General features: G+C 37.4%; 1 protein-coding gene across 6 annotated transcripts in view; it reads right to left on the reverse strand.

The window, feature by feature from the left end:
* The window catches only part of TRPC4 (transient receptor potential cation channel subfamily C member 4), a 205,142-nt gene that overhangs the window by 52,515 nt on the left and 130,036 nt on the right, over positions 1–22,591 (reverse strand). For all 6 annotated transcript variants that reach the window (XM_041766325.1, XM_041766324.1, XM_041766323.1 and 3 more), the window contains exon 4: positions 2,950–3,286. In XM_041766325.1, coding sequence (XP_041622259.1) covers positions 2,950–3,286 — 337 coding nt within the window. The remainder of the gene's footprint in view (positions 1–2,949; positions 3,287–22,591) is intronic.

Here is a 22,591-nt window from a genome sequence, read left to right on the forward strand (position 1 = left end):
AGTCTTTTTGTCAGGATAAAAAAAATGGGAGGTATGAAAGTAATCGTTTCTTGTAAATTATGGTATCAGAGGTCTGGGAAACATCCCTGAAAAGGGAAGGAAAGTAAATTTAGTAGGAATGAAAAAAAGTATTTCTTTACAGAATAAGTAGCTCACAGGGTGACACGGGCTGAAATCTAAGCCAGTTCGAGAAGCCTTGGGAAAAACCCCTGCATAGAGCTTCAATCTATCACCAGGAAAATTAACAGTATGAGGAACACGTTTGTAAGCCACACTCTTCTCCTCTGTTAAGTTGTTCGGTCTTGTTACATAAATCTAGAACTTCACAATGGAGGGGGACTGTGAAATGTTTGACATTTTACTTGGTCAGAGAGCGGTGTTAAGTGAGACAAGATAAAAGGTTCATTGATAAAGTTATCAAATCGGACCTGGCCTTTTTGTCTATAGCACACTTTTGGTAAAAGGTTATAGCATTCCTACCTTGTTGTCTTTATCCTTCTCCCCACCCCCTACTCCACCCCCACACCCTGTCAAAAAAAAGACCAATTTTTCTCTGCCCTAATAATGACTGCCCCCTAGCACAAGACACTAGGACTCAATGGGACTCTAAATCTTTCATTTTATTGATGAAGATATTGAAAACCCTGAGAGGTTGTGACAACTCACAATATATTCAAATGCAATGCGTTTTCTACAAGAGCCCAATAACATAGTGACTACCCCCTTATAATCACGAATCTAGTAAAACACTGCACTCAGTATTAGATGGGAGGCATTTAGAATTCATCAGCTTTGACGAATAATATACTGTTTTGACAGATATATTTGATGTAGAAAATTCTCTTTAGGCAAGAGGATCATTCATGTATATTTTTTATTCTAGAAAACTCTTTTAATCCTAAAAATTCCCAGATAAATTAACTCCCTGAAGTCAGATATCTTTAGGAAATGTTGCCTTATATTTCTCTAGGCTGGAATTTTAATTATCACAATTAAATGTGTACCTTATTCAACCATTCAGCTGTGGTTTGGATATGATTTCTAGCCAACTTGCAAGGAAAATTCTATTACAAGTTTTGCAAGTAGGAGGCAGCCAATGACTCTTAATTGTACGAGTTACTAAAGGCTTGAAATTTCTATTTTTTAATATTATTTACCATTTTCTGACATTAAGCAACCTATCTCATTGTTTATTATCTATCTAGTTCCTCTAGTAAAATTTAAACTTCATAAAGGTAAGGACTTTCTCCTTCTTCTTCTCCTTCTACTTTTGTATCACTATCACCCTGCACTGTATGCACTACATTGAAAGTACTCTACATGTTTTCATTACTTGCATACAGGAAAGTCTAGAAATGCTATATCTGCATATGTGGCATTGTATTTATAGTATTTTTCAAAATTAAATATTCTGTTTTTCACTTGGAATACCAGAATTTTTAGACATTCATATAAGTTACCCAAATGGAAACTTCAGCCTCCTCAATGCTTCCTTAAGAATTGTTTCCAAGATGGGACGCCTGGGTGGCTAGGCGGTTTAGCGTCTGCCTTCGGCCCAGAGCGTGATCTTGGAGTCCCGGGATCCAGTCCCACATCGGACTTCCTACATGGAGCCTGCTTCTCCCTCTGCCTGTCTCTGCCTCTCTCTGTCTCTGTGTCTCTTTAATAAATAAATAAAATCTTAAAAAAAAAAAAAAAAGAATTGTTTCCAAGAAATTTTCTATAGAGATAACTCCATAAAGAACGTATTCCTAATGTGAGATATTTCATTTAAATGAGAATAGGCAGGGTCCTTTTTTCATACTGAATATCAACTGCAATGTCATAATCATTTTATGCAAAAAGGACACAGGTTATTTAAACCTTTCTTCTAATTTAAGCAAAATCACACTTTACACATGTCAGATTAATGAGAATCTGTTCTATTTTGCAGTTCACTTAAGAAGCTATTCATTTCCAGGACATTTGGAAAACATCAAATCTCTTTACTATAAACTTTCCTTATTGTCAGTACTTAGAGTATTCATAATCTTTACAATCGAAGAGTGTTTGTTATCTATCTCAGATTCAGATACAGTCAGTCCTTTTTTTTCCTGCTTTTTCCAGTAATGTTACAGTATCACCAGTAGTTTTGACAGTTAAGCCAAACTGATCTTCTGAGACTGTGAATCATGAAATTTTCACGTATTTCCAATTACTAAATGATGAGATGGATATACGAGAGAGGTTTAAGATGATGGGCTAAATTGAGAAAATGTGATTTCTCAGCAAACCACAGTAGGATAGAGGAAAGAATGATTAAAATGTAAATTTTAACTATGGCTTCCATAACAAGAAAGGAGGAAAACAAAGCTTTTAACCAGCTACTTTAAGGTTCTCTACCTTACCATGATTTGCTGAAGATCCCAAAACATTTTTCCTTCTTCGGAAAGAAGAGAGAGAGATTAGAGGATGTCCCAGTGTTTAATTTCCCCTTATTTTGACTAAATATAAAATTTCAAAAACAAACTTAAATGGATTGATTTTAAAGAATCGTCACAGTTACTTTATGTATAGAATTACTAATTCTGCAGAGTGATTTCTATTTGTCTTTTAGAATGCGTACCTATTAAGAAAATTAGAACAATCAGCTATGTTGAGAGTCTTTAAAAGACAAGCATACAAACAAGCAAACAAACAAACCCAGAAAATCATTCATAGGATGTGAAGTCATTAAAATCAAGAATCCTAAAACCTATGGCTACATTTCATAGGCTGCATCTGGGGGCAAGTCCCCCACAACTTGCAAAGTATTTATTTAGCTTTGGGGATCAGGTCTTCAAGCTACAGTAATCAGAACCTGCTTTAAATATTCCTACATCCAAGACTTTAATGAATATTCTTTACTGGGCAATGAAATTCCATGGCAGCAACACGGTTTTATTATATTTTCTATAGTAACACATTTACCCAGGACCCACGGTAATATCATCCACTCGACGATGGTTGGTGGTGGACCTTGCCTGTTCAAGTCTGACCTGTCGATGTGCTGAGAGGCAAGCAGCAGCAGGAACAAAAAAGTCAAATAGGACGCTGTATGGCAGATGAACTTGATAAATGGCTTTCTGATGAACAGTCCCAGTGGGCTTTTAGGAGCTATAAGGTAGCACACAGAGAAGACGGGAAAAAGAAGTCCTATTATGAAACATGTCACCATCTTCACCGCCCAGTGTCGTCTCCTCCAGCCTGGGAACTCATCGTACCAGCGAGACGCAAGCAGTTGTTGACAATTGGGTTGAGCAACAAACTAAACAGAAAGGAAGCGAAAAGGAAGAGTCAGTGTTACATGAGGTGGCTTCAGTTTATCAGTAAGACCACAGATTTATCCTTAAAGTCACCAGTCCTGCTTTACATAACTTTATACTGGGTGCCTGGCTGGCTTATTTGGTACAGTGTGTGACTCTTGACCTTGGGGTTAGGAGTTTGAGCCCCACTGTGGGTATAGAGATGACTTAAAAAAATAAAATCTAAAAAAAATAATCACTTTATAAACAATAATAAAATCCTTTAAATCATTCTGTGAATAAAACCCATTTATTTAACATTTTATACCCAAGGTGTAGTGCTATGTGCTTAGCCAGACGTAACAGAAATCATGGTTGTACTTGAGTAAGTAAAAATACAGCTGGAGAACAGGAATATTCATAGGATACACTGATAAGTGAGCAAAGTTGTGTACAAAGGCACTCACATATACATACATACATAAGAACTGCCATATATATATTATACATTGCACAAGAAAAGATGTTAATAGTGGTTATTTCTTGGCTTACTGGTTATTTTCCGGTTATGACATTACATTAGATTTTCATTTTTATATTTCGGTATATTTTTAACATTTTCTATGATAAACACTACTTTCACCATCAGAAAAAGTAAATATACTTTTAATTGAGTTGGGGCAATAAAAAAAACATACATGAAAGCGTATTAGGATTACCACGATATAAATCATCACAGCTGAATTTGGTGGAAATAAAACAAATACTTTGCCTAAGAATAATCAATTACCATATGCCAAACATTTCACAAACATTAACATCATTTTATCCTGACAACATGTTGGAGATATAGCATAGACCTCACTCTCTTTTAAGGATGAGGATAGAGGGTTTTATGAGAGGTTAGTAAATTTACTTAAGGTTACATTTCTAGGGGATCCCTGGGTGGCGCAGCGGTTTGGCGCCTGCCTTTGGCCCAGGGCGTGATCCTGGAGACCCGGGATCGAATCCCACATCGGGCTCCCGGTGCATGGAGCCTGCTTCTCCCTCTGCCTGTGTCTCTGCCTCTCTCTCTCTCTCTTTCTCTTACTGTGTGCCTATCATAAGTAAAAAAAAAAAAAAAAAAGGTTGCATTTCTAGTAAATGATAAAATATTTGACCAACTGGTCCAGGATTTTTTTCTGCACACTACCTTTCTCACTGGGACTCACAGCTAGGCATTATATAAATTCAAAGGAAGTTATTTCTTCCAGATGGAATGGTACAAGAATGCTTCCCAGTAGATGTGGGCTCTGAAGGGGCAGGTTTGTATAAACAGAGGAGAGGAGAAAGCAATTAAAGGCAAGGTATAAGGTATAGTGGAAGAGAGAGAGCATACCCTAGCAGGAAGTATTTAAGGGATGCCCTATGGGCAGACTGACTGTTATAGAAGCTTTAGTTTCTTGAAAGGAATTTAAGAAAATTCTGTTGGCATCATTTTTCTTCTTCAGCCTTAGCCTGTGTGTACTTTCTTTAGACAAGACTTTGCTCCTACTCTTTTTTGATGGTGAGCAAGCAAAAAATCCCAAAGTTCACATAAAGAGCTTTGATTATCACAAACTAAAAGCTGTTTGAGAGTAATAGGAGAGAGAGGATGATTGACTAAAAGATCAATTTAAACATATGGACTGGACATGAAATGATTTCTCATGCAACTATTTCTCATAACCTTGTCTTGGACACCCTACTCATCAAAGGACATAGTGAGCAAAGAAATGAGTAATTAAGTTGAATTAGATTTATAATAATAGGTTAAGTAAATACAGATAAAATAATACTGCATTTCTTTAAGAGTTGGATGATGTGGGCTATCTTTATTACTTTGTAAGTAATTAGTAAAATAGAATTTTATAATCCAAAGAATAGCTTTTCTTAACACAGTCCTTGCCTATTTTTCTGGCCAAAGTCAGGTATTAGAAAGCTAAAAATAGAGTTCTTGCTGATATATCGGCAGAGTAATGGCAAAGAGTGATGTAAGTTATTAACAAGCCTTGTTCTTTTTAAGAGTTGCCCCTCCAACACACATACACAATCCTTCCCATTAGCATTTTATAAGCAAATCAATCTATCATCTTCTTTCTGGTTTTTCATATAAAACACTCCTCATACTATTAGAACTTAGCACAGCTAAAAGGCCTTAATAAAGGGGAGTTAAGAAAATTCAAGATCTAACAAGCAGTTGCTATAATATCTCACTGATCCTCACAAATTAAAGAAATACAATAAGGGGCTAAGTAGAATAACATATTTAAGGGGCACCTGGGTGACTTAGTCAGTTAAGCATCTGCTTTGGCTCAAGTCATGATCTCAGGTCCTGGGATTGAGCCCTACATTGGGTTCCCTGCTCAAAGGGGAGCCTGCTTCTCTCTCCTCACTGCTCATGCTCGCTATCTCGCTCTCTCTTTCTCTCTCAAATAAAATCTTTAAAAACAAAAACATACTTAAAACATGCAGAAGAGGTAAAAAAAAAAAAAAAAGTATGTACTTTGTTCAACATGATCTGGGTAAATTCTAGAACTAATGACCTCTGCCCTTTCTGGCCAAAATCTCATTCCAGCATGAGATACCTCAGAACAACTGAACAAATAACTTTTTAAGGAGCATTTAAGGTTTGCCTGGAGAAATACTTCTGTTGCCTAACACACACATATAGACTGTATTAAATTACCTACAGGAAGCAAATTATTTAGTCCTCTAGAACACCTGTCATTGCCAAGCACTAGGCCAGCCTTAATTTTTACTAATGCTTTTTTCTTAAAAGTTTTTTTTTCTTTGATTATTGGAAAGTACACATATGTGCTTAGTAAACAAAGAGTGTACCTGATTTTCTACTAAACACAGACACAGTGAGGCTTATATAGAGATAAAGAACAAAGACAGGAGTACAAAAGAGCAAGACTGAGTGTGTATAACATACAAGTTTCCCCAGATGTGGATATTATTTGACTACAAATCTGTAATAATCATAGGATTGAAATAACCCAAAAAGTATTCCTAAGAATCACTATAAATCTAAATGTCCTCACAATGGTTTTACATTCTCTTTCTACTACACTGTTCACTATATGTCTATACCCACATTCTCCAAATTGTATGGTATTAATTAATAAATTTTCCATGAAAAAAAAAATGGGTTTCATAGTGGTTACCAAAATAAGGATTTAAAAAATTAAACTTCTATATTACAAGATTTTTTAGTCTTTAATTGCCAACGTGGATTAAAACATTTCATTAACTCATGTGTCCCTTCTTCCTTCCATTCTTTTTTCTTTCCTTCATGCTTCACTGTGTACTTCATTTCTTCTTTGTCCCCTCCTTCCTGTCTTTCTTTCTCTCTTTTTTTTCCATTCCTAGTGTCTCGGTTTATTTGGATTATTTAGAAGAACACTCCACTTTACTCCAACTACTTCTGAACGTCACCCTCAGAGAAGAGCCATCCTATCTCCGACGCCTACCACTGGCTCATTTCAACAAAGTACTTTCAAGATGGGTCATCATATTGCCTGTGACATCCTGGGAGCCCTTAGCTCCCACCTACCCTACATCATCTTTCTATGGCACATTGAGTCACAGGAAGTAACTTCCCAGTACTGGGGGAAGTTGGGTAACTCTTCAGACACACTGTATTACAGCCTTTCTTCTCCCTACAGTTGTTGGCCAATTCTAGCACAATTCCTGCCATCACATTAAAATTCATATTAAAACATTAGGAAAATTCAAATTCACATTTGTGCCATGCATTTATAAAAGACACACACAAAAAGAAAATCTTTCTACCCCTCCTTTCAATAACCTTTAAAAAAGTTTCAAAAGTCTGATCTCATGATTATTTATAGAATCACTGAGTCATGGAATTCAAAATATTAAAAAACTGTAAAGATTACTGAAACTTAATTTTTATAAATAAAGAGAGATTCAGTATTAATGATTTTAAAACTACTACTCAAAATATTATAACACTCAATGCCATAAAGGAAACAAAAAAATGATCAAGAGAAAGGATAAAGCTACAAAGTAAAAACATAAAAAACCTAAACACTAAAACCAAAGAAACAGGAAACCTCACTGCTGCATGGGGAGGAATTAAATCTTAATTGGATGTGGACATAATCAACAGAAGGGAGTTCCAAAATTAATGGAGCCCTAGTCATTAAAATAACAATTGAGCAGATTTACTTGGTATTTGTCCTTTCTTTATCTTTTTAGTTTTTAAATATTTTTTCTAGTTTAAAAGTTTGTATCCAAGATTCAGACTGCAGCCATATTCTCTATCCAAGCAAAATCTAAATTCTGGGGACTACCAGCCTGGCAACTTCATGCATCTTGGCTAAGTCGGATAGTTATATGACAGTCTGAGTTGAGTTGAGTCTCCAGACAGTTGAAACTTTTGAGTTGAATGTATCATAGTGATTTACATACAGGCAATCTGGTTTCCTTGCTTAAAAAGGACTACAGTTTCCTCTGGGTCTTAATGTTTGTTTCTGAGCAATTAAAAAAATAATCTATACCCTTTGGGGTTTTATTTCCTCTGCCCAGGAATGCTTTTCAATAGCTCATTTTGTAATACTGATAGCAGGCAGGGTTTAAGGATTATTTGTAGGCCAAGGAGCTTTAGGGAATTATTTTGTCCATAGCTAAAAAAACGCTTTCTTCAACTTCAATCCCTAATTTCCTTTACAGCTCCCAATGCCCTTTAACCATCTGGGCCTCTCCCTGTTTCTTAGAGATAGCTCTAGTTGTGTTCCTAATTAAAGCCATTCTGGTCTCTTGGAGCACAGCCATACTGCATAACTAATCAGACGCTGTTACTTTATTAATCAACATCGTTTTCACCTGGTCCTCTCTAATTTAATTAAAACAATAACCTCATCTAGGAGTTGGACATTGGCTAGATAAATGGGGAGATGACTGAGATCTGTAAGAACCAGACACATTTGTCTTCTGAGAACTCAACATACGTTGGGGACTGATCATGTGACCAGTCTACCAGTTATTCTAATTTTTTCTATTTTTCTATTTGTTCTTTTTTCCTCACTTAAGGTCAGTCTTTTTTTCCCTTTTTTTAAAAGATTTTATTTATTTACTCATGAGAGACACAGAGAGAGGCAGAGACACAGGCAGAGTGAGAAGTAGGCTCCCTGCAGAGAGCCTGATGCAGGATTCGATCCCAGGACCCCAGGATCACCACTTGAGCCAAAGACAAATACTCAATCACTGAGCCACCCAGGCTCCCCAAGGTCAGTCTTTTTATTGAGGTTATGAACAGGCAAACTTAGTTCAGCAAAGATGCCTTTGCCATCAGATGCATAGAAGTCACACATCTAGCACATACTTTACGGTACAGATTAGGAACCTAATACAGAGCATTTTGTGATGCATTAAAAAATAGGTAGAAAGTATAGGAGGGATTGTACCAAAAAGAAGTAGCCTGGGAAAAACTGAAGACAGGGAGCAGAATTTCTACGTTAAATCTGAAATAATAGGTAGAATTTTGATAGGCACAGCAGAAGGGCAAAGTATTTTAATTTAGACTTACAGAGTATCATGCTAGATACTTGAGGATAGAGACAGGTATGGTCAGATGAGCTATCCTCTGTGCTAAAAGGTCATTATCAATGGTGAATATGTCAGTGATAGAGTAATAAGGAAACCACAGCCATATTTGAGACATGGGTCTTTACTGAGGCGACGGTTGAGTCTAGTTCCTTGCTGCTCAGTGTGGGCTAAGGCCAGCAACATCGTCATCAACTGGAAGCTCACCAGAAGTGCAAAATCTTAGGCCCCACTTTGGACCTGCTGAATAGGACTGACATTTAACAGTGTGATTCCTAGGAATGTTAAAATTTGATAAACACTGGTTTAAAGGATTTGGTGTCTAGGGAAGCTCTCTTTAGCTCCACTGTATCTGATAAACGCTCAAAGAGTACTTTTAATTTGCTGTAAATATATTTGAATACTTATAAATCCTAGGAGCAAGTTTGTGTGTGAGGGAGTGGGTGTGCTTGGGTGTATGGTGTGTGTATGTCTGCAGGACTTTGTTTTAAGCTAACTCCAGCTACGACTGGTATGAGAAGTTGGGTGAGGGGAATGAGCCACAGAGTGGAGGGTTCTCAAAATCAATCGACTAAGCAGAACTGCCTCCAGGCTTGTTAAAACCCATGTTCCTGAGCCTCACCTCAGTACTTCTGATTCAGTAGGTCCAAGGTGAGGCCCTAAACTTTGCATTTCTACCAAGTGGCCATGTGAGGTTGCTGTTGCTAGTCCAAGGACAAATGATAAGAACCACTATTTTATAGAAAAAGACTTTTTGTGTAATATAGGCCAGTCCTCCACTTTTTCTATTTTTTGCTTTCCTTAAGGTCAGTCCTCTTATTGAGATTATGAACAGGCAAATCTTGTTCATGAAGATGCCTTTCTTGTCAGGTGCATAGAAGTCACACATCTAGCGCATATTCTATGATGCAGATTAGTGTAATGTCTAATCACAGAAATAAATACCAAAAAATTAAGGGAGTATTCCCCATCAAATCACTGAACTGTTGTGTAGGTGGAAAAGCTAAACATAGTTCAATGGTAGCCAGAAGATAAGAGCTAACTAATTCACCATACAATTGCCTGGCATGTTCCTAGACCAGCATGAAACAGATCAGGACACAATGAATAGGAAAGACGTGAACAGATGGTGAAGAACCTGGATCAGAAAAGGAGAGAGGATTTCTTGGGATGCCTGGGTGGCTCAGAGGTTGAGTGTCTGCCTTTGGCCCAGGGTGTGATCCTGGAGTCACAGGATTGAGTCCTGCATCAGGCTCCCTGCATGGAACCTGCTTCTCCCTCTGGCTATGTCTCTGCCTCTCTCTGTCTCTCTCATGAATAAATAAATAAAATCTTAAAAGAAAAGATTTCTCATACCTAGTTTCTGACAGATCTTTACCCTATGCATCATAGGGTATGATTATGCATCATAATCTACCTTCAACATGACCCTAAAGTCAAATGGCAAATCATATTGTCATTATATTATATATATATGGATGTTGTAGTGATTAAGAGGATTTGAATCCTAGATCTGCTATTTCCTGATTGTGAGAATGGTAATAAATTATTAAATTTTCAGTGTGCTTTTTTCCTGATCTGTAAAATGGGGATAATAGAAACACTTATCACATAAAGTTATTATAAAATTACCTGAACTTAATACATGAAGAATAGAACATTCCTAGATTATACTAGAGTTCAATAAATGCTAGGTATTATCATTACTGCATACAGCCACATGTATATTTACATGCATGAGGATATGTGTATATATACATATATCCATGTCCATACACAGTCACCTGACATTCTTATACAAAAACACACAATATTTATTCACTTTCAGAATTTCAGAGTATTATAGTTATGCCAATTGATATATATTTTCATGTTATATAACTCATTTTAATTAGCATAATGTCACAAAATAGGGGATTAGTTTTAAAAGATTCTACAGGAATTTACTTTCAGAAGATACTAATAATTATTTAACTATAAAGTAATAGCAATGAAGCAAATAGTTGACAAACTGACTTACTAGCCTCATTAGAAGGTAAAAAAATGAGCAAAAATTTAATCATATCTGAGAAGGCACTGGCAAAAAGTCTTGAGATTAGTCAAGAAGACCGATTGATAAACTTTATAGCCTGTCCTCTGCAGACTATATTGGCCAAGAAACCCCTGTTAAGTTCAAAGAATCTCCTAGCTAATCATCAAATCATCCAATTACCCTCCTTGGACGTGAATGTCAAATACACATTTGCAGATTGGGATTCAAGAAATAGTTCAAAGCATACTACCAGGGCACCACTTCCGACATCTCCATATCCAGAAGGGAAGATGACAACTGAACTCCATCTGATAGTGTTGGCGAGGCAGGGGCAGGATTTAACTTCTTACATCATTTCTGGGCCTAAATTCAAAATGGGTTTGGCAACTGATCTGGGATGTGAGTGGGCAGTAATGGGAAGTTGAAAACGCAGAGGCAAAGGGAATAAGGTGGGAGGTGCTAAACCCAATGTTGAATACATTAAATTATTGAATGTGGCAAATAAACAAAACCCAATTTAGGTAATGGGAAGGTAGAGTCAATAGATATTGTTAGTTCTATGAAAATCACAATGGGCAACAGTTGGTAGAAATTCCATATCCATTCATAAATACCCCTCTTCAGGGTGTATATGAAAGATTGTTTTAAACTATCATGACAGATAGATGAAAAACTGCCAGTCATTTCTAGGTGGCTATCTAAAAGTTTTCTTAAAAATGAGTAGAGACATGGAGGTAGAAAATTGCACAGTTTTGAAGAAACCACCATTTGCCTGGTGAATCATGTAGGTGAATAATGAGAATGGCAGATGGAAAACAGATGCAAGTTTGGTCCCCATCCTGGCCAGCTTTCAATGGTTTGGTTCCCCAGTCTCTGCAGAGCCACCAACAGTTTCTGCACTGAAGAATGACATGTTCACAAAGGGTGTTCCACTGTTACTCAGAGCCTCCTGGGGAAACTTTTCCTGAGGACTAAAATCTGCCCTACTATCTTCCATTGGAACAAGAACCCATAAGGGAAAAAAAGAGATACAGTGGGAAGGAATACTAATTACCCTTATGAGCTGAAAGGATATAGTTACCGTCCCCCCCTTCTCTTCCCTATCTCTTTTCACATAACATCAAGCACCTGTTTCTGAGAAAATTGCATTGTACAAAACCCTGCAAAACAGGGTGTCTTTATGCCTTCTTTCCAGAAACAACAGTTGATATCACAGAACAGTCTCTCGTCTACTCTGCCAATTTATACACATAGATGATATAAGTGAAGTTATATTTGCTTCAAATGTGTTAGATCCTATAAACAGACAAGCTTTTCTCCCTAGTCTCAAGGTCAAGAATAAAGTCATTTCCTTTATGCTCACTAATCTCTTTTCCTGCCACTGAACTCCTTTCTGCCTCCCTGACAACAGCTTTTCAGACTCTCTCTCCTGGCTAACACATTTCCTGGGCTAAAAATAAGCCTCAGTTGTTAATTATCTGTTTATTGAGGTTGGAATGAGTTTAACTAGACTACAGCACAGCAAGGAAAGCTATGTATTTTGGAAACAGCAGAGCCCACACAGTAACTGACCAGCCAGCGCTTTCTACTCCAGCATGTAGGGCAATAGAGAGGACGGATGGACATACACAGCACATCAAAGAGCCAGAGGAGAAAAGTTTCATATGCCTCCACCAACCTTTGACATCACTTTCTAAAGAGAGAAGAATTTGCATCAAGTGTGTATGAAGGGAATTATTCCTTGGTGTCAGTTTCCATTCTTTCTCCCTCCCTCCCTCTTGTGGTCCTCAAGGCTTGTCGCAAAATTCCTCCCATGGTGGCCCAGCTCTCCATCCCTCCACCCTATCTCTAACCTAGTCCTCGAGTCCTCACAATTATTATTAACTAATAGGCCTCCCTCTCTCTCTCTAAGATTTTATTTATTCATGAGAGATACAGAGAGAGATGCAGAGACACAAGCAGAGGGAGAAAAGAAGCAGGCTTCTTGTGGGGAGCCTGATGCGGGACTTAATTTCAGGACCCCAGGACCACTGACCTGAGCCAAAGGCAGATGCTCAACACTGAGCCACTCGGGTGTCCCCATAGTCTGGAAGTTGAAAATCCAAAATCAAGGTGTTGAGAAGGCTGTGTTCTAAGACTCTGGGTAGAATCCTTCCTTGTCTTTTCCTACCTTCTGGTAGTGGTTGGTCATCCTTGGTATTTCTTCCCTTGCAGGTGGGTTATTCCAATCTGTCTCTCTTATCACATAGGTGTGTGCTTCTCGCCACATCCTTTTCTCTGTTCTTACAAGGACACCAGTCATATTGGATTAAGGGCCTAGCCTACTGCCATATGACCTCACCTTAAATAATTTCATCCACTGTAACTCTTTTCCCAAGTATCAAATTCTCAGGTACTTGTTAGGACCCTAACATATCTTTTGGGGGGGACAGAATTTAATTTAGTCCCCCCAAATTCCCAATTACTCATTTTCTAGGAGTTGTCTAGCATCTAGCTTTTAGTTTTATAGTTTACATAAAAATTGCTCTTTTAAGTGTTCCAAATACATATCAAATCTGTAAATATTAAAAATCTCTGTCTTCCACCCTACATTCAATTTGCCTCCCTCTCCTAACTCTATTTTTCTATTTCCTTATTCTTCCACCAGGATTGATGATACAGGATGAGTGGAAAGAATAAAGAAGAGCAATTATCAATAATATTATGATGTGAGGGAACTCTGCATATAGGCAGCCATCCATCCATATGATGCAAGTTTAAGATTGTAAAAAAATTCTATACATAAAACCATCTCCTATATGAGCCTGCTACTATAATTAAATTTTCTTCCTAAGGGCTTTCTGGAGATGTGTACATTTTAACTGGCATGAGATAGTGCCTTGCTGAGGCAAGCAGAGCATGAAGTATATATACCAGTGTTACCTAGTTGGGATAGGGCTTTTACACAATAGGATGAGAATAAACAAACAACAAAAGCCAAAGCTTTGGTGGCTAAAATAATAAGAAGCATGAAATGCTGATCTGAATCAGCACTATATACCTAGTGAACAACCCTAAGGACACAGGGAAAAATATAATAGATGCTGATGATCTAAGAAGACATCTGAGTTCAGCTATATAATAGAAATCTCCAACATAGCCTACCTACAGTTTTGCCTGATTTGATCATATTCCTCAAGTTAAATTACCAGTAGATTTTTAAAAAAATTTTTTTAAGATTTTATTTATTTATTCATAGAGATGCAGAGAGAGAGAGAGAGAGAGAGAGAGGCAGAGACACAGGCAGAGGGAGAAGCAGGCTCCATGCAGGGAGCCTGACGTGGGACTCGATCCAGGGACTCCAGGATCATGTCTTGGGTTGCAGGCGGCGCTAAACTGCTGCGCTACCGGGGCTGCCCTAGATTTTTTTTTTTCTATTGAAAAATTACCACTGGAAAGTTACAGAGATATGTATAACTTGATGAGTTCAGAATTAATTATTTTGGGCTGTAACATATATTTATTTATTTATTTATTTATTTATTTATTGGCACAGCATTTACCTAGATGAAACATGAACCCCTCTCCACCCACTCATGCCTAAGTTAAGATCTAGAAAGTTCCTGACATCAAAAAACTATGTTGTTTAATTCCAATTCCCTCTGACCATATATAATTCAACCATTCAGGTACAATAACAAGAAAACAACCTAAATTTTTAAAAAAGTAAAGGGCCTAAGATTGGAACAAACACCATCAAAAGATTTACTGATGGCAAATAAAGATGTGAAAGATGCTCAACATCTTTTGTCATTAGGGAAATGCAAATTAAAGCCACAACGAGGTATCACTATACACCTATTAGAATGGCTAAAATAGAAAAAAATAACCATGATATGGATAGGTAGGAATATGCAGAAACTGGAACCCTCATACATTGCTCATCAAAATGTAATCACTTTGGAAAAGATTACAATTAAAAAGAAAAGGAACCTACATTTACCATATGATCAACTCATTCTAGTCCCAGGCATTTATGCAAAAGAAGGCATATGTCCATATAAAGACTTGCATACAAAAGTCATAGTAATTTTGTTTGTAATAGCCAAAAAACAAGAACAATTCAAATTTCTGTCCACCAGTAAATGGATAAATAAAATGTGGCATGACCCTGCTATGGGAGAATATTCAGCAATAAGAAGGAACTATTGATGTGCACACACAGTTGAATCTCAAAATAAGTAAGCTGAATAAAAAGCTGGAAGGGAATAGAGCACATACTGTATAATTCCATATATATAAACTCCAGAAAGTGCAACCTAATCTAACGTGATCAGAAAGTTGATCAGCAGTTACTTAAGTGTGCAGAGAAAAATTATAAAAGGGCAAAGGCAACAGGTGGGGGGGGTAGGTATGTTCACTATTGTAATTGTAGTGATGTTTCCACAGGTGTACACTATTATAAAAACTTGTCAAAGTCATCACTTTAAGCATGCGCAGATTACGGTCTGTCAATTTTACCTCAGTCAAGTTGTTTAAAAATGCCTGTCCCCATTTTGCTGGTGCCACAAGCCCAGTCAGAATGATCCTCCCCTCTGTGACCAGTTCTGTGAAGCCGGCTTCTTTCTCTTGTATTCACCTCCTTGGTTCACTGCAATACCACTCCTTTGTTCAGATTATTATGATATATTATCATAACATCAGATGTCATTGTTTCAGGCCAAAACTAGGACAATTAGTCTGTTTTCTGCTCATGACTATTAGCCTTCTGGGTTCTCCTCACCTATGCACCACACTTCAGAGAGGATCCTCAGAAGATGCAAATTTAACTGTGTTTCCCTCTCCTGTGTGAGTCTCTATGCTTATTTCACGGACTCCAGGAAACAGCCTTAGGTTTCTGCAAAGCCTGCAAGGTCCTTAGCTCCTTTAACCATGACCTTCTCCCCCTTCCTTCACCCCGTTCCCTCAGCTTGCATAGTTCTACTTCACACATACACACCATTCGGGCTCTGACCACATCTGGATCGTTCCAGTAATTGCAGGCTTGCATACGCTGCTACTTCTGTCTGGAGTTCTGCATTCTCTCATTTCCTCATAGTGAATTCCTATACGTTCTCCAACCCAGCTGCTAATTCTCCTGACCACTCCCATAGGCAATTGTTCTTTTTAAATTCAGTACTGATATTGTACCTTGGACATACATTTATGGTTGCACTTACTGCCCTACGCTCCTGCATTTTAATTAGGGGGTTGTAGTTAGCTATTTGAGAAGGGTCTGCCATGTTCCATCACATGATCCCTAGCACCAGTACCTGGCTGTGATACGTCAATGAATGTTTGCTTAACTGAATTAGATGCTGAACATAGCTTAAGGTTTATGGGTCCATTTAATGAGGCACTGATCACTCAAAAATTTCCAAAGAAACTTCTGGCCAAAGTGCTTAACCTCAACATTACAGAGAAGGATGCTTTATACTCTTGTGTTTTCCCCAGGAATGACAAAATTAGCAGTGTCTCATTAGCACACTTCTTAATGTAACGTGAACTAGTCCAGGCAGCTTCCTAGGAGGATAAACCGTATTGCTTGATTGTGGGATAAGGCTGCTTCAGTCTAGACTAGATGTCAATGCTTAGGAGCTACTGAAGATCAGGTTTTTCTTGGAAAATACATATTGACAAGGAGCACAGAGGCTGAGTATTTCCAACAGCTGGCAAGAAAATTTATTTCAGAGAAATGTGGCTCAATTCCACGAGAATCAATGAAAGAGGGGCAAGGTCTGAAGGTGGTAATAAGCATGGTCTTCAGCACTCTTCAGTGCTTTTGATACTGCTTTATTTTTTTTTTATTTTTTTGATACTGCTTTAAAAGAGGACAGTAATGATATTCTTTCTCTATCTTGCTCTTTTGAGTAATCAAGGAGAGGCAAGAATATTAAAAAAAAAAAGATAAACCAATCGCAAGGAAATTATTTCCTTGAATATAAAACTATTGATGATTTACAAACATTGGGAAGAAAATACCAATTCTAGACTCCTGTGCAAAAAAACAAAACAAAACAGGATTTTTTTTTTTTTTTTTTTTTTTTTTTTTTTACATAAAGTGCTTCTTTTTTAATGAAACAAATCCAAAAGACATACAGTCAGGCTCAAGCTGTGCAGTTCACAAGCATGGAGAAAACAAACAAACAAAACGAGAGAGTTCAAGAGAATCAGAGCTAACACAGGACAAGGCTGGACTTGCGGCCAGGGGGGTTTCTTCGGGACAGCATTGGGGCCAGTGCCACCGGGCTGAGCACAGGGGCAGTGGGCACGAGCTTCTCCTCACTCTGCCCCAGGCTGGCTTGCAAGTCTGTGTCCACGTTTTCATGAATGTTGCCTTCTCCCTTGGGATCTAAGAAGTCTCCAGAGTTCCTTTCAGAAGAGTTCCTTCTCTGGGGTTCAGACGTTAAAATCCAAATGTTAAAAATGCATACAAATCAACCAAAAGTCTTTTAAAAATCACTTTTAATTTCTATACAGCAGATAGTTTCTATAGAATCACTTTTATAGTTTCTACTCCTATAAAATTGAAACCTTTTAAAAGTACATTCAAAGTTTTGTTCTCTTATAAGATTAGGAACATATATTAGGCAGCATATATTGATAGGTTAAAGCAAACTGTATTTTGAATTCTCAGGACTCAGTATCACTCAGTTCCAAAAGGTAAATACATTCCCAAATTCCATTTTATCAAGTTATAAGCTTCCATAATACAATCTGTACATTAAGGATTGTCTCTAAAAAATTTCAGTACTTATCTTTATTTTTTATTAACTATATTCCCTATGCCATACATTGTATCCTTGTGTCTTATTTCTTTTAAACTGGAAGTTTGTACTTTTAATCTCCTTCTATTTTGCCCATCCCCCCACTCCCTTCCCTCTGGCAACCACCAGATTTTTCTCTTGTATTTACAAGTCTATTTTGTTTTGTTTATTTGTTTTGTATTTTAGGTTCCACATATAAGTGAAATCATATGGTATTTGTCTTTCTCTGACATTTAGCAAGTAGTACTCCTTAAATATCACAAGATGTGAACAGTGTTTAGGAGTTAGTTATGAATTTATAATCTGATTATAAAATCCAAAGTAAATTCTATAAATATGCCTTGCATGTAGAAAGAGTTCAATGTCTATTTAGTTTCCCACGTCAGCATCAGTATCCAGTCCAATCTTGCCCCCAACAAGAGAGTATGATTCAGGGAGTCCTATGGACGGTAATCCAATGACTCTTAATCCTCCTGCTCCCCTGGGACATCCAAAATTGCGTATCCACTTTCCTAGCGGCAAAACCAGACCATCCCTTTACAGCTGTTACATTTAACCAGGAATAGCTGATTATGAGATGAAAGGAATTCATACAAAATTACAGCTAATTGGATTCACCTTTTTTTTTTTTTTGGATTCACCTTTAATCTTTCATTTGCATATAAAAAATTATAAAAGATAGTGAATGACAGAGATTTAGGTCCCAGAGCTGAGGCAACTGTGCCTTTCCACCCTGGGTTCTTTCCACTAATCCTGTCTCTGGTCTGAGTCTCCTATCTATACTGACTCAGGGAAGAGGAAGGGCAAGCAGCCATCATGTCCTCAACCTTGCCTGTGTCCTCTCTATCCTAAAATAGGGATGAGATTGCTCAGTTCAGACAGACAAGAGGCTTCCACACTTGATGGTAAGTAGAGTTACAATTTTAGCAATAATGAAGATAATGATAATCGCACACAATGCCTCTTTATTTTTGGTACCTAGACTTTCAACAGAAGTAAATGAAAGCTATAAGGAGGTTTGCAAATGCTCAAGAATGTCTTGCTAAATTCTTCTCTAGTGGTAGAAAGTCCATTTGATAACAAACAGAACCTGTCTGTTTACCATCATCTAGACATATTATTGCCAACTGTGAGTAACTATTTAACCACCTCCAAACATTTATAATGCAATTTTGGTGCATCATACATATAAGAAATGTAGTCAAAATATTTACTTCTATTTCCATCACAGTAATTTTACTCTGCCCTAAACATTGTTGAAGGCTCAAGAAAGTTTGAGCTTTTTTCCTTTTACAAAATTCAGTTAAGACCATGGTACATACTCCAGACACTCCCTTAGGTGCTTCATTCCTTAGTCCCAAAAGAATTCAAAAGTCACAATAGGAATTAAAAAAAGGAATTATTTTCATACCTATTCCCAGATTTTAAGAATAGTAAAGTTATATAGAATATATATTTAGGGATCCCTGGGTGGTGCAGCGGTTTGGCGCCTGCCTTTGGCCCAGGGCGCGATCCTGGAGACCCGGGATCGAATCCCACGTCGGGCTCCCGGTGCATGGAGCCTGCTTCTCCCTCTGCCTGTGTCTCTGCGCCTCTCTCTCTCTCTCTGTGACTATCATAAGTAAATGAAAAAAAATAAAAATAAAAATAAAAAAATAAATAAAAAATAAAGAATATATATTTAATTTCAAAGTCCCAATTTTCAGGACATCATTTAGTTAGTTGAAAGTGAAAAGGCTGCAAGTCCACAGAGTGGCAAGGAAACTTCCCTTTTCTTTCTCCATGTAAATAAATGCCATCCGAGTGATATCTATGTTTTCAGAGTGCTGAAGATTCTCATTTAATAAAAGGCTAGAGAAGTCTTTAATGACGTAATTTCTTGAAATTGATGTATTCTCACTACTTCATTTTTACCACAACGATCTTCTGTCCATGTCTGTACAAGTTACAAGTCTGCACAGATTAAGGAAATGTCTTCCTCCAACTGGAACTAAGTTCAAGAGAAAATTTTCCATTGGTTTCAAAGGATTTCTTTACCTTTAGAGCCCTAGGTTCTTGGTCATGTCCCTTTGAAGAATGAAGAAATAGACCAAAGAACGGTGGGCAGCAAAGCAAAGTTTATTGGGTGATAGTAAAACTTGTTGAGTCATAATACGAAGCTTCCAGAAGAGGGAGAGGACCCGAGACGGTTGCCACTAGAGTTTCTAAGTGTAGGGGGTTTTATGGGCTTTTTGGCGGGCTGTTTTAATTTAACACTCCCAAAGCCTGTCACCCAATCAGGTTTTTGTAATCTACCTATCACATGGAAAAGGGTGGAGGGTTCCCTGCCATGGTGGTGTAAAATCCTTTTAAGGGTAGTTTTCTCTTGAGGAGCCTTGTCCCTGCCTGCCTTTCTTTCAACTATCTTTAATTACTGGGGTATTGTGGAGAGAGGAAAACACTGGGCAAAAAAAAACAAAAAACAAATAACAAAAAACGGGGAGTCTCTTTTGGGATAGTTTTTTCACAGTGTCACTGTCATATTGACCTCAAAAGATAGCTATGTTTTTAAAGATTGGGAATATGTTTTGTATTGAGGATTTGGAACATTCTCTCATTTCCTAAAAGGTGATTATACCTTCTAAATACCAGCATCCAGATACTGCTCAATATCCAAATTTGAAGGAAACCCAAAGCATCATCAGCATCAGTCACATTACACTGGGGAGATGTCAATAAGTCCAAAGTACAGATCATCTCGTCCTTATGAAGAGTATAGAAGTAATGTTTAACAAGAACATTATTGGTAATCAGTAATCACTGTGAAATAACTATTTAAGTTACGAAGGCAAAACTTTGTAGGTGAAGCAACTAAAGAATGACAAATTATATCTTCTTTCATCATTCACCTTTCTTCCCGAAGGCAGACATTCTAAGCTCCATAGCCCTCTGCTCCAAACATGCCACCTCCTCATTCAGCCACTCCAGTAACCACGTCATCTTTTTCTGCTCTGGCCAGCTTTCATACTAAGAAAGCCTTCCAGAAACGCCCTTCTCAGTGGTGGATTTTCCCTACATATAAATATATCAGCATCAATTATAATGCATGACATTTTAGCTAATTCCTTATTGATATATTTATCTCTGCATACCCTCTCACCTATTTGACATTATTTATCTCTGTATCTATAATGTGTTGCAGTTTCTGGTACAAAGAAGATTCTTGAGAAATATTTTTAGAATGAATGAGTAAATATATAAATAGCCACAGTAGAAAGAATTTATCTACTGCTTACAAAATTGTGTCTAGGTTATTTTATGGTTTTATTACTGCTGTTTAGCATGGAAGAAGAGGCTGAGTCTAAACATATGGCTGAGGGCTAAAAAAAGAAGAGCAAACAATAAGATATCCTTTCTAAAAGAAGTCAAAGATATATAGCACACTATATATAATTGGCTTTACTACTTTGTCCTATGAATTTGGAGAAAATTATTTTCTCAATAAATAAACCTGATGCTGATATTAAAAAGAAACTATATGATTTTGTTGCAAATTTAATTATTGATTTGATTCTTTTAAAAAATATTTTATTTAAATTCAATAAATTAACATGTAATGTATTATTGGTTTCAGAGGCAGAGGTCAGTGATTCATCAGTCTTCTATAATACCCTATGCTCATGACATCACCCTCCTTAATGTTCATCACCCAATTACTCCATCCAGCCCCTTCAGATTACTGCATTTGTATCTCTGGGGTAAATACGCAGTAGTGCAATTGCTGGGTCATATGGTAGCTCTATTTTCAACTTTTTGAGGAACCTCCTACTGTTTCCCAAAGTGGCTGCACCAGCTTGTATTCCTACCAATAGTGCAAGAGGGTTCTCCTTTCTCCACAATATCTATCATTTCCTGACTTGCTAATTTTAGCCATTCTGGCAGGTGTAAGGTTGTATCTCATTGTGGTTTTGATTTGTATTTCCCTGATGCCGAGTGATGTTGAGTATTTTTTCATGTGTCTATTGGCCATCTGAATGTCTGCTTTGGAGAAATGTCTGTTCATGTCTTCTGCTCATTTCTTCTTTGGGTGTTAGTTTCAGAAGTTCTTTATAGATTTTGAATACTAGACCTTTACTTGATGTGTCATTTGCAAATATCTTCTTCCATTCTGCAAGTTGCCTTTTGGTTTTAGTTTTGCCTTTGCCAACTGTTTCCTTTGCTGTGCAAAAGCTTTTTATCTTGATGAAGTCCCAATAGTTCATTTCTGCCTTTGTTTACCTTGCCTTTGGAGATGTGTCTAGCAAAAAGTTGCTGCAGCTCAGGTCAAAGAGGTTGCTGGCCTGTGTTCTCCTCTAGGATTTTGATGGATTCCTGTCTCACATGTAGGTCTTTTTCAACCATTTTGAGTCTATTTTTGTGTAGGATGTGAGGAAATGGTCCAGTTTCATTCTTCTGCATGTAGCTGTCCAATTTTCCCAACATCATTTGTTGAAGGGACTTTTTTCCACTGGATATTCTTTCCTGCTTTGTTGATTAGTTGACCAGAGAGTTGAGGGTCCATTTCCAGGTTCTATATTCTGTTCCATTGATCTATGTGACTGTTTTTGTGCCACTACCATACTGTCTTTGCAACAGAGCTTAAAGTCCAGAATTGTGATGCCACCAGTTTTAGTTTTCTTTTTCAACATTCTTTTGGCTATTTGAGGTCTTTTCTGGTTCCACACAAATTTCAGGATTATTTGTTCCAACTGTGTAAAATAAGTTGATGGTATTTTGATAGGGATTGCACTGAATGGTTATGAGGTATCTAGGTGGCTCATTTGGTTCAGCATCCAGCTTTTGATTTCAGCTCAGATCATGATCTTAGGGTTGTGCGATATAGCCCTGCCTAGGCTCCAAGCTCAATGGGAGGTCTGTTTGAGGATTCTCTCCCTATCCCT

This window comes from Vulpes lagopus, chromosome 8, assembly GCF_018345385.1.
Source record: "Vulpes lagopus strain Blue_001 chromosome 8, ASM1834538v1, whole genome shotgun sequence".
In the NCBI taxonomy this organism is placed as follows: domain Eukaryota; kingdom Metazoa; phylum Chordata; class Mammalia; order Carnivora; family Canidae; genus Vulpes; species Vulpes lagopus.